General features: G+C 45.2%; 1 protein-coding gene across 7 annotated transcripts in view; it reads right to left on the bottom strand.

The window, feature by feature from the left end:
• The window catches only part of KCNMB2 (potassium calcium-activated channel subfamily M regulatory beta subunit 2), a 290,976-nt gene that overhangs the window by 87,039 nt on the left and 185,827 nt on the right, over window positions 1-18,110 (bottom strand). The window contains exon 1 of one of the 7 annotated variants that reach the window (XM_033150681.1): window positions 7,894-8,160. The exons of 3 other annotated variants lie outside the window; for them this stretch is intronic. Coding sequence is in view for 2 of the 4 variants with exons in the window: in XM_033150677.1 (XP_033006568.1) it covers window positions 5,253-5,344 (92 nt within the window). In the remaining 2 variants the exon portion in view is untranslated. Of the gene's footprint in view, window positions 1-5,252; window positions 5,619-7,893; window positions 8,161-18,110 lie in introns of those variants that run through there. 3 more of the 7 variants (XM_033150683.1, XM_033150677.1, XM_033150679.1) reach the window with 3 other exon arrangements.

Raw genomic sequence — 18,110 nt, 5'->3', positions numbered from 1 at the left:
TGCAAGATCAATGGACTTAGCGAGCCTTAAAGTCTGCGGCAGGTAGCAGGACAGCCATGACACCTGGCTACCCAAGTTTGTCTCCGCTGGCCCATTGGGTGTGAGAGAAATGACTCAACGGCACCGAGAGTGGCTCACATCTCTTGATTAATTGCTCCTAGTGCCTGCCACCTGCACAGCGGGAAAATGTGAGATGCATTTAAAGAGGTTCCATGTGAGCAAAATGATACCAGCAGCCTTTAGCAAGATGCTAGAGAGAGATAGAGAGAGGCAGAGACCATTCCAGTCAGGAACAAACGCGGGAAAGTCACGTACATTAAGTGAGACACACACTATGCCAGTACACATTTTTATTTTTTAATCTACATGATTCTCTTGTCCTTCCCTAAGGCACTTGAGGCAGTGAACCAGGTTCTCCTTAAGAGATTCAGGTGGCCTCTGTGGCATGGAGTGGCCTTCCATCAGCTTTGGCAGGAGGCTGGACAGCTGGACATGGGTAGCTTAACTACTGTTGTCTATGCTCTGGTAACCTCTAGGCTAGATTATTGCAATGCATTATATGCAGGGCTGCCTCTGAAGGAGGTCTGTAAACTGGTGAGAATTTGGGGTTAGGTTGTTGGTGGGGGGGCAAACTGGTTTGAGCATATTGCCCCGATTCAAAGTGCTGGTTTTGACCCATTAAGGCTTAAATGGCCCAGGACCACAATAGCTCAAAGACCGCTGTGGCGGTTCGCTCAACCTGCACAGGTCCCCCAGACGTTTAACGGTCTGTTGATACCTGCGCTCACCACTTTGTTAATTAACCGCTGCCACCAACCAGTCTGTCTGGTATTTACTTCACTCAGTTCAGTAAAGGAGAATATTGGAACAAAACTGTTTTATTTGAAGTTTAGTACATAAGCATGTGGTTTCTGAATAAACAGTTCTTTCTTGGTTGTGTTCTTGTTAACAACAGTGCCCAACGATTTCTCCCACCCTTGTTCCTACTCCTTCCCTTGCCACCCTCCTTCCAGCCTCTCAATACCCACAACAAGCCCTCAGACAAACACCAAGACCCTGACAAAAGACAAGCCCAAAGACCAGCCCAAAAGACAAAAGACCTCCTTCCTTCCACGGGAGGGGTTTATATAGCCCACATAACTCCGCCCCCTAAAGGTTCTTACTGGTTATTCCTTTTAACTCCTATGCCATTCCTAAGTTTGGGTGATCGCCACAACCGCCTCTCCCCATATGAACTAACCTGGACCCTGCAAACATCCTCTGAGGCCCTTCTTCACGTGTCTCCTCAAGATTGCAAATATTTCGACAACCCCAAAGTTTGAGAATCAGTAGCACAGACATTGTAAAGGTGTGGTGATCTGTCGTGGAACAACCCCGTTGAAGTAGATCACAGTGGTTAGACAGACCTCGTTGCTGCTTGCGAAGGGGCCCCCATGACGGTTCAAGCTTGTAGGTCCACCACTGCCTGTCCTCTGCAACACACGCCTTCCTGCCATTCATAAGGCACAGTCCACAGTGCAGGCATAGCTAATGCGATGCCCTCTAGTCTAGATGTTGTTGGACTATGACTCTCGACATTCTTGACCACCATCCATGCTGGCTGGGGTTGATGGGAGTTGTAGTCCAACAACATCTTGAGGGTGTCACACTGACTACCCCAATGTAGTGTGTTTTTTAGATGCTTCTTGGAAATGTAACTTTTTTTTGCCCTAGCATTATCCCACTGCTGACCACTAGACTATACCGCTTAACATTTTCAGCCTCAGTAATTTTGTTTTGAGTCTCTTTTTTTTGAGTGTTCTACTGGTTGACACTTATAAGTACTTGCATGTGTGTATTGAGCTTTACTGCGTGTTTTAGTGCTCCTGGATCCTGTGGGTGAATAGCTTTGAGATATCTTAGGATGGCTTTGGGAGCAATCCTACACACAAGGTGCCCGCATAAGGTGAGCCGCTGTTGTTAAGCCACGATAAAGTTACACCTGATCCGTACCCCATTCAGCAGCAGCGCTGCTGCGGCTGCTCTCCCTAAGCCTGGCAGTGGGGAAGCAAGCCTTTAAAATAAAATGTCCTTGCTGGGTTTCCAGGCCATACGATGGAGCTGAATGAGGATCCAGCCTAACTTCCACCTGCCTCTGCTATGTCCACAGATCAGCTGGCTGAGCCAGGATGAACATGCCCTGGGTGTTCTCTTGTAGGGTCCATCTCATGGGACACTCATACTGCTCCAACCCCCTTCGATGAGACAGCATGGCTCCCTTCCATCCCTGGTTCCTAGGTCTCCCTTCCCTTCTCTAGGTTTGCTGTTTTACACATGGGTTAGTTAGGATCCCAAGGAGTGCATTGCTGCATGCCAACCCCACAAGGAAGCTACACAATGCCCCTGCAGGGCTCAGATCCAGAGGTGTAGGAAGCCGCTTGGGCACCCGGAGCGGCAAACATGACATGCACCTGGGGGCGGGGCGCCGCTACGTAGCGCGCATGCGCAGCGTCACTACATAGCGGGTTGCCGCCGCCGCCGCTCCAGCACCGTACGGACGGTGCCGGGATCCTCTGCTCGTGGCTGCAGCCGCGAACAGAGGATCCTCTACATGCGGCTGCAGCCACGAGCAGAGGATCCCGGCACCGTCCGTACGGCACTGGAGAGCTGCCGCCGGCAAACCACATGCCTTGTCACCCCCGGAGACGTGGCACCGGGAGCACTCCGCCCCCATGTTGCTACGGCCCTGCTCAGCTCATCCCAGATCCCGCCTGCAACTGACCCCAGGAACCCTTGTTAGTCTTATGCCAAGGACAGCTTCCAGACTCAGCTTCCCACCTCCTTCTATCTGGCCCAGGGGAGGCGATATTCCCTCTCCTTTTCAAAAAGCTCGACTCTTTCCCCTCCCTCCAGTTCCTAAGCTTAGCCCTGCTGCTGCTAGTGGCACTCACTTATCTAATCTCCGCCCTTATACCAATTAGACTCTGTTTGCTTAGTGTTTCTCAATTTCCCCCTTTCTCCATATTTGGTAAGTGAGCCTTCCTACTTTGCACTGTCTTAGCTGTAACTATGCTGCTGGTCTGATTTGAATTCTGGTTGCTTAACCAACCTTTTAAAATTCTGTAACAATCCACATATTAATCAATGTTTTGGCTTTGCAATAATACTGTACCTTCTTTGATTCAGAGCTCTGTTACGTTGACTGAGTACTAATTACTCCACATACTAGTGTATAATGTAATCTCTCCATGGTACACCATGACTCCGAGCGAAAGATCTCATTACGTTTGCTGGTTGAGTAGACAGGCATACTACACATGCCTGATCCTTGCACGTGACTTGTGGTTGAGGACCGACAGGGAATCCTGCAACCAATATGGGTGAGAAGAACTGTGCATATCTCAGAGTTTTTATTCCTACAAGAAATGGATTAGTGGATTGCAGCGCTGGACTTTTGACGTGTGCTACCAACTTGTCACTGATTGGGGAGCACAGGTGAAGTTTCCCAAGAGTCATTTCACACACTATGGGAAGCTGCCTTATACTGGATCAAACCATTGGTCTATCTAGCTCAGAATTTTCTATGCTGTCTGGCAGCATCACTTTAGGGTTTCAGGCAGAAGATATTCCCAGACAGACCTACCTGGACATGCTGGGGATTGAACCTGAGGACTTTTGCATGACAAGCAGATGCTCTACTACTGAGCTACGCCCCTTCCCTTGCAACACAAAGTAAACCTTTGCCTCTAAGTGGACATTTATATTCCCTATGTGGGTAGATGGCGTGAGAGAGCAGAGGTTGATAGATAGTGACATCCTAAGACTTTCTAGTAAGTTCAGGAGAGAAGCAAGATATGAATCCAGGGTTTTCTGATTCATAGCTCAGTCATTTAGGTGATATGTTAAAGGAGTTTTTGCTATGTGGCTTGCAAAGTCTGGATACAAGCATCTTACCCAGGGAGATGCTTGCATTGCTCCATAAAATAAGTTGTAGATGCCATCAAAACAATGGACTGTGAGAAAGAAACTAAACCCTTTGAATGGAGGGACAGAGGGCAAGTTCACATAGTTGCATGCTCAACGCTTGGTGATTACAACTTCAAGCGATGACTTGGACCTGTGAAATGATCAAACATCATGAGCAGAGCATTTGTGTTCCCTGACTTCTGACCCGAGCAGTTTCAATGGATGCATAATATCAGCTGTAAACTTTTGACTCTTCTTCTTCCCCTATGTGACCTCGCACCATCTCCATGATGATTTAAACCCAGATATCCCTAGCCCAATCCAGTTACACCACGTTGTACATGTGGTGTACTACATACAAAACTAGGTACTTGCAGAATGGTATTTCTCCAGAAGTAGCACTATAACGGAAGGGCAAGCTCCTATCATTTGATGCCAATGATCTAATGCTTTTTCTTACTTCAATCAACACTTAATTTGAATGGAAGGTTATTAAAGGTCAGTTCCAGGACTCAGCCCTGGGATATATTAACAGAGAAGAGAGCACACTTGAACACATGAAAAGTGATGTTCCTTCATCACTAGTCCCAATCCAGCACAATGCTTCTAGGTTTAGAGGCAACAGCTTCCAAGTTCAATAACACATAGACAAGCTTGAGTAATGGTTCATGTTAAAATTTACGTACTATGTTCCTCTGAGCAATTACCATAAACATTAGCACTCCCTATGTACCTGCCTGAAATTCACTATATTCTTCTCTGCCATTCATCACTCTATCATTGCAGCCGCTTGGGTGGGCAAATTATGCCAAAATTGGTGAAACAGGAACACCCGCATTCCATTCTACTCTCTATGCTTTCTCCGCCATCTCAAGACTCAAGTGTCCCTCACTGGGAAATTCTTCATTATTCCAAAAATATTCACAATGCTCAGATCACCACCACCATTTTACATAGACTATCAAGACAACACATCAATCTGAATAAGGGAGATGAACAAGGACGGAGTGTGCAGGCCATTTTTACAAACGATGCTTCAGTTGGTATTGGCACAACCTTTCCTATCTTCCAGACTTCAGCGTAGAACCTACGTATGGCTAGAATTTATAGTCAACGTAAAACTTCCCCATGCAAAAGCTTCTTAGCATCATTTGTGAAAATGTGCACTCTCCCATGGAGCAGCGTAGACGCTCTCAATGGTCCTGAAGAGTGATGTCCAATTTGAGGGAGATATTTTTAAAAGCTAGCATAGGCTCAAGGGATAGAAAGAGGGAGAAAGCAGGGGAGGGAGAGAGAGAGATATTTACCAGTGTTTGGAAGGGCCAGGCAAGTTGGGTCTTCTTGGTGATCTCCCCCTTTCCTTGGTTGCGCCTTCCTTGAGTGGAATATGTTCTGGCATCGGAGCAAGGCTGGGAATGGGTTCCCACCAGAGTCCATTGAAGGACCACCCGTATCACCCAGGAAAGCCAGTTCCCAAATGGGCATGCTCTCTCCTCCACTCTAGAAGCTGATAATGCTGCCTCTCAAATGAGTGAACCCGGACCCACGTGCCAGTCTTCAGCTAGGCAGCGCAGCATGCAGCAACTGCATGGCTCATAGGATGACCTTGCCTCTTGATTGGTCTTCAGAAGATTTTCACATTGGGTCAGTTGCCAAGCAAAACCATCCAAACCCAGCAGTTTAACATGCCAGATGAATCCCGAGAGATCCCCCTGCCATAGCTGTTGTCATGCGCAGCAGAGACAGCAGTGCATATCCTCTTTCAGACCAGGGGGCTCATTGGGGATGGGGAGTTAAGGAAGTTTGTATACTGACACCAAAGTTAGTGGAGGGAAAAATGCAGAGAAAGGAGTCCATCTCCCCTAAGTTCAGTATATATATTAAAGGGGGCGGGGAGGAAATCTGAATGTTTGTTTTCTGTAACAAACACAAATCTGATGCCACACTTTATAGATCAGGCTGAAAGGAAAGAAATTTACAGAATCAGTATATCAAACAAAAGATGTTTCATGGTACCACAAATGGTAACCAACTTGTTTCAGTGTGGAATTTGTAGGCAACAAACAACTTTGTCAGATGCCTGAAGTGGACAGAAATGATAGATTGAGGTACAGTGAAGGATAAACAAAACCTGCAAACGGAGTTATTTCCCACCTCATAAGTTTTTTAAATGGGCAACTGGTTTCTCTTGTCGAAACAAAATAGAAAATTCTTTCCAGTAGCACCTTAGAGACCAACTAAGTTTGTTCTTGGTATGAGCTTTCGTGTGCATGCACACTTCTTCAGATACAAACACAAAAGACATCTGAAGAAGTGTGCATGCACACGAAAGCTCATACCAAGAACAAACTCAGTTGGTCTCTAAGGTGCTACTGGAAAGAATTTTCTATTTTGTTTCGACTATGGCAGACCAGCACAGCTACCCACCTGTAACTGGTTTCTCTTGTATTAGTACTCACATTCAATTCTCGTTAACATGCACAACATAGTCTAAGCATTTGGCTTCTTGATGCTCAACTTTCCCTAACTTCCACTGCCGCTTTTAGGCTGCTGTAAACTTGGCAAAGGTCAGAAGAAGAAATGAGTTTAGTGGGCCTCTCCATCTTTCACTCTGAGCCAGAGGCCAAGGCTTCACCTGAAACCAACTTCTCTGCCTTTCTAGATGACCTTGGGGCAAAACACAAAAGTATTCCATACTTCGGTTGATTTTCCATGTCAAATAAACCACTCACCCCTGAAATGTTTCAATATCCACACATGGCAAAAAAGAAAGTAAGTCGGAGCTAAGACACAGTGAAATCGGTGACATTTCTTGTTGATGCCTGTGCACCACATAACCAGTCTCCAGGGCAGGGTGATTCAGAGCAAGCAGTAAATTAACTTTTGCTGGCCAGGAGAAATTGCATGCTACTCAAAGATAGCCCACAACCCCAACCTTGCTCGCAAGGGAATAAGTGACTCACTTCCAAGCATGTGTTGGATGAGGCTGTGAGTGCCACCGAATTCAAGGGAAATTACTTCTGAGTAAACCTGCTTAGGGTGGGGTGTTGCTTATCACATCAAAGCACTGCTGACCCCTACACGAGAGTTAAGTGCTGGTAAGTATATATTTGAAACACACTGTCATCAAGTGAGAAGAAAACAAGCAAGTCTTTGAAAAAGTCTGGCAGCAGAAACTTAGGATATTGTCAAACTTGGGAGACTAGACATATTTGCCCGTATATTCTAAGTTCATGTCCCCTTAGCCAGGAGGCAAATAAGAAATGCCTTAGATGATGAACCTTAATGTCATAGACTGAACTTGCAGACTTTATCTAAAAGCAGGTATAATATATCATTTAAAAGAAAAGAAAACAACAGGGAATTAGTGATCAGCTTTCGGTTACTGCTAGGAATGTTATTCTGCTGTCCCCTTGATGCGCAGTAAAGGTTTCACATTTTCCTCACAGATTTTCAACATTCTAATGCTGTTTTTAACTATCACCAATTCCAACCTTTTTGGAAGATTCCTCTTACCCAAATTTGCAGACCAAGATGATAAAAACCAGACTACTTTATTCTACCAGCAATAAGCCTGACAATGCCCATCACCGGAAACATTATTCCTTCTAATCTGGTTAGCCTTTCGTTTCAGATCATAAATGCTACAGGCAGCTCATTTCAGGGAGTATTATGCATGTCACAAAAGCACTTCAAAATAGTTGCCTTGAAAAAGGTCCTTGATTTGAATCCTTAACTAACACTCTAGTTGCCTTTCCTACAAGATCTTCCCATCCTAGAAATCCATATTGTAAAACACGCCTAATAATGGGAGGTCAGTATCGTTGAATAGCATCCCATTCCTAGAAGGCATATCATATATATGTATGCACATACGCACAAAATACACACACTGATACATTTCACGGTGTCCTGGTGTATTAAGAAATCTTTAATTGATAACGTTACCTTAGCAACGGTGGTCCAGCTGTTCCAAATATGGAGATTTCAATTGACTCCGACACACACAGTGTTTTTCCTCCCTTCAATCTACACACTTTTGTAGTTGTCACCTTTGCCGAGAAACCAAGCGATTTCCATGTGGGATCCTTCCTCTGAGCCTTCAGTTCTAGCGGTTAGAATGATTTTGTGCTTTTCCTCAACATTCCGACGATGTTTCCTTGAACGATTTGTTTCTCAACCGGGAAAGGGGGTGGGTGGGGAGAATGGCAAAGCAAGGGAGGGGATAAATAAAATAAAATAAAATAAAGTTCAAGATTGTTCTTAAAAGGAGCTACGCCAATCCATTTGTAAGGGGGTGGGGGTGAGGTGGGATAGGGTGGGGTGGGGTGGGGAGAGAAACTCTCTCGATGCTGAAAAAGGTCTATAAAAGCCTAGCTTCTTTCAGCCAAACTTTGTTTGACGGGGCTCCCAGTCTATTGCCACATTTCTGAAAACGCCACTCACTCCCTGCTGTGTTTACATCTCTCCTACTGCCTGAGCCCTTCACACGCTTCATAGACATGATGGGAACCCCCTCTGGCAGGCAAGGGATGTCGGGGCTGGTGTTGTGGTGAAGCCAAGTCCCTCTGTCCCTTGCCAAAGTTGTCACTTCACCTGCCAGTTGGTGAAACTGTGTCCGAGGAGTCAGGCACCGAGAGGAGCGTTTCACTGCCAGGATTTCAAGCAGCGGCGGCGGCCGGCACCTTCCGAAAGGCTGGCGAGAACTCCCGATGCTGAATACAAATGAGGGTCTTTTCTCAGGATTTTAAAGATGCCCGGTAGCTCCATTCCTCTCTCCAGCCGTGGAAAAGTGCACGAAGAAAGGGCAGGGTCTTTATTCGCAGGAGAGCCGAGGGTGCAGGACGATGACGAGCCCAACGCATCTCTGGGGCTCCCCGGACTCTCTGCCTTGCTCTTCTTCCCCCCTGGGCGGGGAACGTGGCTTTTCAGCTGTTTCTCCTGCCACCTCCATAAGGACCACTTTGCCCTTGAAGGGTTTTCTTGTCTTTTGTTCTCTCCCTGAACCAAACAGCGAGCGAGCGACCCGGAGAAATCCCCCTTCACTCCGCCGTAACCTGTTCCTCGATTCCGACAGCTAACGCCTTCTCATGGCAAGACAGCGAGAGGAGCTGGGAGGGGAAATCTGGGGAAAGAGAATCTGGGGAAAGAGGGGAAGCTCGTCTATCTCAGACTTGGCATCGTATTTCCTCCTCTCGTTTAAAATGTTATGGTCTCGTGAATTAAAGAAGAAACCAGCCAGTCTCTCTGATTCATCTAGGAGTCTCCTTGGTAACTAGCTGTTCCTCTCCAATGATCTCTCTCCCTCTCTCTCCCTCTCTCTCTCTCTCTCTCTCACACACACACACACACACACGGCCCGATTTAAAGATAAAATACAGTGAGAATGAAGAATGGTAGCCTAGGTACATTTTACCTAGAGATCCAGCATGCTTGTTGGCTGTGTAAATTCATTGCGCAGAGGAGGGCGAGTCAGGGAAACACCCATTTCCTTATCTGTAATTTGGTTAGCCAGCATCTTAAAAAGCAAAGACATCACCTTGCCGACAAAGGTCTGTATAGTTAAAGCTATGGTTTTCCCAGTAGTAATGTACGGAAGTGAGAGCTGGACCATAAAGAAGGCTGATCGCCGAAGAATTGATGCTTTTGAATTATGGTGCTGGAGGAGACTCTTGAGAGTCCCGTGGACTGCAAGAAGATCAAACCTATCCATTCTCAAAGAAATCAGCCCTGAGCGCTCACTAGAAGGACAGATCCTGAAGCTGAGGCTCCAATACTTTGGCCACCTCATGAGAAGAGAAGACACCCTGGAAAAGACCCTGATGGAGGGCACAAGGAGAAGGGGACGTCAGAGGATGAGATGGTTGGACAGTGTTCTCGAAGCTACTAACATGAGTTTGGCCAAACTGCGGGAGGCAGTGAAGGATAGGCGTGCCTGGCGTGCTCTGGTCCATGGGGTCACGAAGAGTCGGACACGACTGAACGACTGAACAACAACAACAACAATTTGGTTGGGGAAGCCTACATATTTTCTTTGGGGGGGGGGACTGTGTGGGGAGCGGAGATGAACTACCAACCTACTGTTGTCAAATGCTACAGTGTTTGGGCCCTCTGCTTGCCAGTTTGCTATAAGATGAGAAAGGGTGGTTCTGTTGCGGGTGTTTCACCCTCTGTAGTAACGAACTAGACATTTCGATTTGCGTCTTGAGCAAGACAGACAGCAAGGCTGCAAAGGTTGGAGTGGATGGCAGCGTCCCAGGGGAATAAGAACTAGGTTAGGAGGTGCTGCTTAGTAACCCGCTTCCTGGGCAATTAGCGCACCAGCTGACCCCTCTCTTTGTGTGCCTAATCACAGCCTCTTCAGTGTTTTCCTCCAGGCTGCATGCATGCTTGCTTTTGTTAAAGGCTGACATTGCCTGGGAGAAGACATGTTGTCACATAAAAGCTGGTTCAAAGTGAGGTTAACAACTCTCTGGTTTCAAGTAGGCCATGGCACCTGCAATCCACGCCTTAGAGAGAGAATGCAGATATAGTCTTGGTGGCATTCCTGTACCTTTAAGAGCTGTGCAGGAGAGGGAAGGTGAGCCAGTGTGGCATTGTCATTAGGAAGAGAGAAGTGGAATGCTCTGAACTTCTCCACACTATATCAATTTACCAGCTGTGCATACATCCCATAGCCCAAAGGCCCCTCCCTCTCTCCTACCCCCTCCTTACTCCTGAACATGGCTCTTGGTTTTTATTTTTAAGGGGATAGGGCTTCCAAAGACAGTTTAATGGAATTTCATTAATTTATTTACTGAAAACATTTCTTTTTAAAGGCTGCTCTCCCCCACTCCATGCCTTTTGCTGCAAGTGTCACTTAAGAAAGCAAGAAGAGCATTCCCTTTGGAGCACAATGCAAAAATAAGATGAGAGAGAGAGAAAGGGAGAGTATGAACCCCCCCCCCACTGCAAAGCGTGCACCCCCCCCCAAAATATGTTGGAACAAGAACAGTTATGCATCCATTTATGAAAATGAACGTAGGGTGTATCATCTATCCATCTCTCTCTCTCTCTCTCTCTTTCTCTCTCTCTCTCTCTCTCATCTATCTATCTATCTGGTAAAAACAATACTGAGCTGGATGTGCCAATATTCTGACTTGGTATAAATCAGATTCCTACATTCCTGTGTTCCTAAGGAGAGACTTGGGGGAAAGTAAAAGTATAAAATAATTTAGGAAAGAATTGAAGTGACCAGATGACCATGCCAGGGTCTCTGTCAGACATAGTTCAGCTGAGGTAGTGATAGGCAACTGCACCCTCCATCTGAATGCTAACTTTTACTTTTTCCAATAGGAATGAGTGACAGACAGCTTCTCATTTATTTATTTTGAGTATGGAATATGTGGCCCTCCAGATGTTTCTGGACTACAATACCCATCATCCCTAACCATTGGCCTTGTTGCTGGAGCTGATGGGAGTTGTAGTCCAACAACATTCTGTGCCCCTGGTTTCTTTACAGTGTGATCCTTTGTGCATTTACTCAGTAGTGAACCCTATTGCATTCAGTGAGGCTGGCCCCCTAGGGAGTGTGTGGAAGGTTGCAGCCTTATTTACATGCACTATTTCAAATTACACCCTGCCTTTATATATCTTGTGGGCCATATAAAAGCAGGACAAAGCTGAAATGCACCCATCTAACTTGTTCATGGTCAATGAAAATCACTCCTCACTTTTTAATATGAGTAAGCTGTGGAGAGGGCTGATGTTTTAATCATATTACCTAAGAGGAAGTAGCCACACAAACCACTCCTTTACCTTCCCTAATTTGTTGTGTGGGTTACCTAGGCACCCAGGTGGTGAAAGAGGCTAGAATGGCAGCCACATTCACCTTTCCTCCCCAACTCCATGCAGAATGAGGGCACTGCAGTATAGGAAGCATTGACATCACTCTGAATTGGCTGCAGCTGCCCTCAACGTGACCAAGTCACAACACCAGATTTGATTGGATGGTTGGCACTGTAATGCCATCAGAATGACAATGTGATTCCCGATTGGCTGGGATCACATTGTGAAGAAGACAAAAAGTGGCACCATTGGGCGGGGCTTGCAAACAGTGTCAAATGGATACCAAAAAGCTAAGCTTTGGGGTCTTCTTTCAAGGGCTGTTTCAAGTCCTTCAAAAGATCCCCTTTCATGATGAAAATGTTTGCCTGTGAAAGTTCAGAGGGACCCTGCATGTAAGTATATATGAGATATAGACAAACATATGTATCTATTACAGGTAGGTAGCCGTGTTGGTCTGCCATAGTCAAAACAAAATAAATAATAATAATAATAATAATAATAATAATAATAATAATAATAATAATAATAAATCGTTCCAGTAGCATCTTAGAGACCAACTAAGTTTGTTCTTGGTATGAGCTTTCATGTGCATGCACACTTCTTCAGATACACTGAAATAGAAGTCACCAGCCCTTATATATAGTGAGAGAGTGAGGAGGGGTATTACTCAGAAGGGTGGTGGGAATGGGTGATTGGCTGATGGGTGTGGAAAACCTGTTGATGACTGTTAACGACTGCAATTAGTCCTAAAGGAAAAAGCAAGGGGTGAGATGGCTAAAGATAGCTTTGTGATGTATAATGATATAAGAATCCAATGTCTTTGTTCAGACCAGGTCTCTCCGTGGTTTTGAGTTTGGTAATGAGTTGCAATTCAGCAACTTCTCTTTCCAGTCTATTTCTGAAATTCCTTTGTATTAAGACAGCTATCTATACATGAGTAAAGACATGTACTCAAGCAAACCATGGTGTGTGTGTGTGTGTGTGTGTGTGTGTGTGTGTGTGTGATGAGCTCAATCTGCCCCATGTAATTCCAGGTCCCCCCCCCCTTTGAACTGGGTCCCAGATGGAAGCTGAGATAAACACAATGAGCTCCACATCAGCCACCATTTACATATCCCCACGGGTTCTATTTCTTGGCCAGCGTGATGGAATTTTGGAAGAGTTTGATGGAATGCTACAATCTAGTATAAATACCGATAGACAGTTCATTAGCATATCTATGTTTGTTCAGGACACAGCTGCAGGACTGCTAACAGGAATTGCACAGCATGAGCATATCATGCCAGTACTTTGCCCACATCGCTGGTTCCAAGTCTCTTTCTGGACCCCATTAAAGATGCTGGCTTTGACCTTGGAAAGCCCTTCATGGCTTGAGACCAGAGCAGTGGCGTCTGAACAAAACCCTCTGTGCCAGCCCAACATGGCTGACTGGGGGACCGGAACTCAAGTCTCTTCTATGCAGTGACAACCACAAATCTAATGCAGCATTCTAGCTCTCAAATCCACCAACCCATCTATTTATTAGATTTAAATAAATTTACATATTGTAGAGCTTTTAATGAAGGTGCCCCCCCTAAATCTTGTGAAGAAAGGAAGCCAACAGCTCAATTCATGGTGTGAAACTATTTTCCTGGCTTTGGATACAGAACAGAAGGAAAAGCTGTTTTTTTTTTTTATCTCCTTTGGCACACATTAGATAGGGCTGTCACATCTGCATTGCCTGCTGTGGCAAGAGGTCCAGCAAGAATCCCATGCCACATAACCTTGGTTGCTGACAGCACCGTCAATTAACTGTGTCTGTGTATATACATGTGCATATTTTATTCTGCAATTACATCTTTCTTTGAGCAATCCCAAATAATTTGCAGATTATTTGGCAGATTAATCTGCCAAAGCTTTCGGCTTGTGGCACTAATGATAACCATTATAAATCTTTAATATCTACAGCCATGTTGCACTGGGGGGGGCGCTCTCAGGTCTTCGCCACAGACTGTATGGCTCAGTGGTTTAGACCTGGCACAATCATGAACTTTATGCTGGTGAGGAGATGAGCTCCGAGCCCCACAATCCCTCAGATTTAGGCAGAGCAGGAGTCTGTTATAGGTCTGTGGCAGGACACATATTTTCAAAGCTGAAGGCTCCCGGTACAATTTTAGGTGGCCGGGTTCAAAGAGATCCTTGCAGGAAAGAAGATTTTATAATGTTACAAAGTTACTAAAGAAGATTAAAAATGAACGCAGAAGAGAGGACATGAGGAAGTCCCAGAATAATGATTATAAAGAGGATAGGATTGATAAGTGTGTGTATTTTTGCATTGTTTTGTAGTTTTTTTGGTAGTTTTTGTATTTTGTAGTTTTTGTATTTTGTATGTTTTTATGATTAAAATCCAATAAATTCCTATTAAAACAACAACAACAACAACAACAACAACAACAACAACAACAACAACAAAGAGATCCTTGCAGGAAACCTGGGATAATTCTTGCTACTCAGAACAAGGCAGCATTAGTCTACACCGGGGTGAACAACATGGTAACCTTCAGGTGTAAGTTATTTATTAATTTACTTATAAGTCTTCTTATACACCTGTCGCCACAAGGTCCCCATATGAGATACAAGAATGGAACATACAGTGATACGTGTGAAGTAAAGCGGCAAAACTGTTCCAGCAAGCGCAGAAGTATGGATTCAATAAAAGAGATGGTTTCTCCAAAACAAAAGACCATAACCATCAAAGGTCAGGTTAAAGAGGTCTATTCTCAGCATCTATGGCAGAAGATGTACCAAGAAGATGCTAGTCACACCTCTGTGAGGAGGGTATTCCACAATTTCAGGATGACTGCAAAGGGAGAAAGAAGTTGTTGGACTCCCAACTCTCTCTAGCCAGTGTGGTGTAGTGGTTAAGAGCGGTAGACTTGTTATCTGGGGAACCGGGTTCGCGTCTCCACTCCTCCACATGCAGCTGCTGGGTGACCTTGGGCTAGTCACACTTCTCTGAAGTCTCTCAGCCCCACTCACCTCACAGAGTGTTTGTTGTGGGGGAGGAAGGGAAAGGAGAATGTTAGCCGCTTTGAGACTCCTTCGGGTAGTGAAAAGCGGGATATCAAATCCAAACTCTTCTTCTTCTTCTTCTTCTTCAAGTACAGGTAATGACCAGGGATGGAGGGAGTTGTAGTCCCCAAACCTCTGGAGGGTCCACATTGGCTACCCGTGGCCTGGAATGGTGGCCAAGCCATCAGACACAGAATAAACCAACTTCTTCATGTGTTCACAGCAGCTTGAGTTGTCTTCCCTTTAGTGATGACATTTAACTAGCTAACCTTTATTGTCAGATTCCTTCTTCACGACTATAGCACCTGTCTGCATCGGACTGACCTTTCCTTACCGTTACGCAGAGGAAGACTTTGGCACATGCTAAATGGCAGCTTGAGAGATGTAAAATGAACTTGCCCCCTAGCAGCAGGGATGCTGTACTGTTCTTATGGGGTGTCTGAGCCCACTCAGCAAACTGCTGACTCCCTCCCCACCCGCCTTATGTATCAGGTTCCTTATCTTTTGGTTTCCATATCTATATAGACATAGATAGAAGGTTTTAGAGCAGAAAATAGGAAATTGCAGTCATACTGTAACAAACATCATAGACAAAGGTGGACTAGGTCTTAAGCTAGTTTCTTGCGGTTGCACGGCAATGGGGATTGCGCCATCAAATGCATTTTTCTTGATTATTTTTCAGCATCTGCCTCATGCTTTTCTTTTGTGAGAATAGTTTTTTTAAAGGTTTTGAAAAATGCAGAAATATAAAATGATAAAAATATTTTTTAAAAAAACCCACACAAAACAAATGAGCATAATTTTGCAGGTTTACATAATTTAAGAAGGCACTTTGCTTCAAAATGGCACTCGGCGATATGTAGCAAATATAAACGATCAAATAACAACAGAAATAAAAACTGGGGTGGGGGAGGTGAGGGAAGGGAAAGAGAGTACTGTCAGGAGCATAATCACACAATTCTCAGGATAATAAAGAATAAAAGCAAAAGCAAAAACTCACACTACAAACCCGTACAACAGTGTGCACTGAGAGTGTGTGGGAGGGGGTAGAGATACAGCCATATACAGTACTTTGAAAAGCTGGGTGTGCACTCAAATTGTGAGAGTCATCTTTTACATACTGAATAAAATTGTTCCATATTGCAGAAAATAAAAAAATAAAATAAAAAATGTATCTTTTTGCCCTCTTGCTACTCTTAGCTGATAGGTGAGTTTTTCTAGTAAGGCTATTTCTCACACCTTGCTATATACCATGCTGGAAGGGTGGCCCTTGTGCCTAGCGATAGTAGTTCATGGATCATGTTTTTCTAATATTCAAGGCATCGGATAATAATAGTACATGAGAACAGCAATAAAAACAACAAAATACCACTGGAACTCTGGCAGAAGCTATAATGAAACGAGAAAGCCAGTAGCTGAATAAATATCAGCTGGAACTCAGTAAAATGTGCTGGAATGAAAGTCTTCACTACCAAGTGGCAGCAACCTTCAGATGCCCTCCAGCAACCTTCAGATGCCCTTCAGATGTTTTGGACTACAACTCCCATCAGCCATCTGATTGACAGTGATGGGAGCCAGGCAAACCAGCCTTGGCAAGCCATTTCAGGGTTACACCTGACTCAGATACCTATACCTTGTATTTCTAATGTGGCAGAGGGGATGGGGAAATGATGACACCCAAAATGAGGCCTCAGAAGAAGATTGGCCAGTGATACCCATACACACAACCTCATTATTATTTCCCCAAATGATTGTCTCCTAAAGTTTGCGCTCAAAGTTCTCCTTCACCAGTTGCTTCTGGAGCCTTGTCCATGGTACTGAATCAGGAGCAGAAGGAAGGAAGCTCTGCTCTGTGATTGATAGTATTGGAGGGAAGCCCCTTTGTGCAATGTTTCACCTTTATTTCAGGTATCAGCCTGGGGTAAGGGGAACCTCCTTACCAGCTTTTCAGTCTACTGCTGATGAGAATTTTTGCTCTTATTTGGGGCTGGTTTCCATAAATGAGGAACAGGTGCTGAGAAGTAGCAATGGGACTCTAATCTACTTCCTCCATATAATGATTAGAGTCAGGGATGGATACTGTTTGACATCCAGGAACTGGAACCTCTTACAGCTATTCCTCATTATGTACCATAATGAGAGCCAGTGTGGTGTGGTGTGGTTAAGAGTGGCAGACTCATAATCTGGCGAACCGGGTTCACGTCTCCGCTCCTCCACATGCAGCTGCTGGGTGACCTTGGGCTAGTCACACATGTCTCTCAGCCTCACTCACCTCACAGAGTGTTTGTTTTGGGGAGGGGGAAGGGAAAGGAGATTGTTAGCCAAAGGCACACCATTTTGTGTTATGCCACCCCCCCACAGCAGCCATTTTTTTTGTAACTGGCACCCACAGCACAAAATTCCAAATGAGCCCAATGGGCCAAAAAGATTGGCAACCCCTGTATTAGGCCAATTTACATAGCACAGGTCTATGAACGGCTACTGGTCACGGCATCCACCTAGCACCTCTGTGTACAGAGTCCATGTGCCAAACCGTGAGCACTGGTATCTGTGGCAATCAATTGGTTGCCACCCTGCCCTGCTTGTCTACATTTTTTGATTCTGGCTCTCAGAGCCACCAAATCCCTCTCCCTTTCTCCGTGCACCCCCACCCCCAGTTTAATAATCATCACAATGCAACTCAGATTGAGTTTTGAAATGAGAACAATTTTTTAAAAAATCAAAAAGGAAGACTGTTATTGCTCACATTTGGCTCCAAGCAAACAATGACATTGATTTATTAATATGGGGGAGGGGCAGCAAGGATATTCAAACCTTCCTCTGTTCCCCCTGCACCCCTGGGGGAGAAAGCGTTGCGATTCTTTTATAAATGAGTTTATGTGCAATTTCATCCCACTCTTCCTGCTTCTCTCAGCCAAGTGTTGCTATTTTGGGAAAGCAGCAAAAGGTGGCAGTGGCTATTTATACATCCCATGGTTGTGCTAATCTCAGCTGTCACCCATGTGGCTTACAATCCCATGTGTGATGCTGGGATTGCTTCAAAGTTAAAAAGGGGGCATTTGGTCATGCTTGGACCATAGCTCAATGGCAGTACATGTGCCTTGCACAACAAAGGTCCTACGTTCCATCCCTGGCACCTCCAGCTTGTGCTGGGAAGGCCCCTTCCACCTTAAGGAGGAGGTGGTTTGTGGGCTCTCATGACCCCCCCACATGCGCAGGGGGTGGGTGGCCAACCCTGCACAACTGGGGAATTCCCGGCTGTGTCCCTGGCCAGGCCGACCAATCTG

This window comes from Lacerta agilis, chromosome 5, assembly GCF_009819535.1.
Source record: "Lacerta agilis isolate rLacAgi1 chromosome 5, rLacAgi1.pri, whole genome shotgun sequence".
Lineage (NCBI taxonomy): Eukaryota > Metazoa > Chordata > Lepidosauria > Squamata > Lacertidae > Lacerta > Lacerta agilis.
Note: the sequence above shows the minus strand (reverse complement) of the source record. Positions and strands in the feature narration are given on the sequence as shown.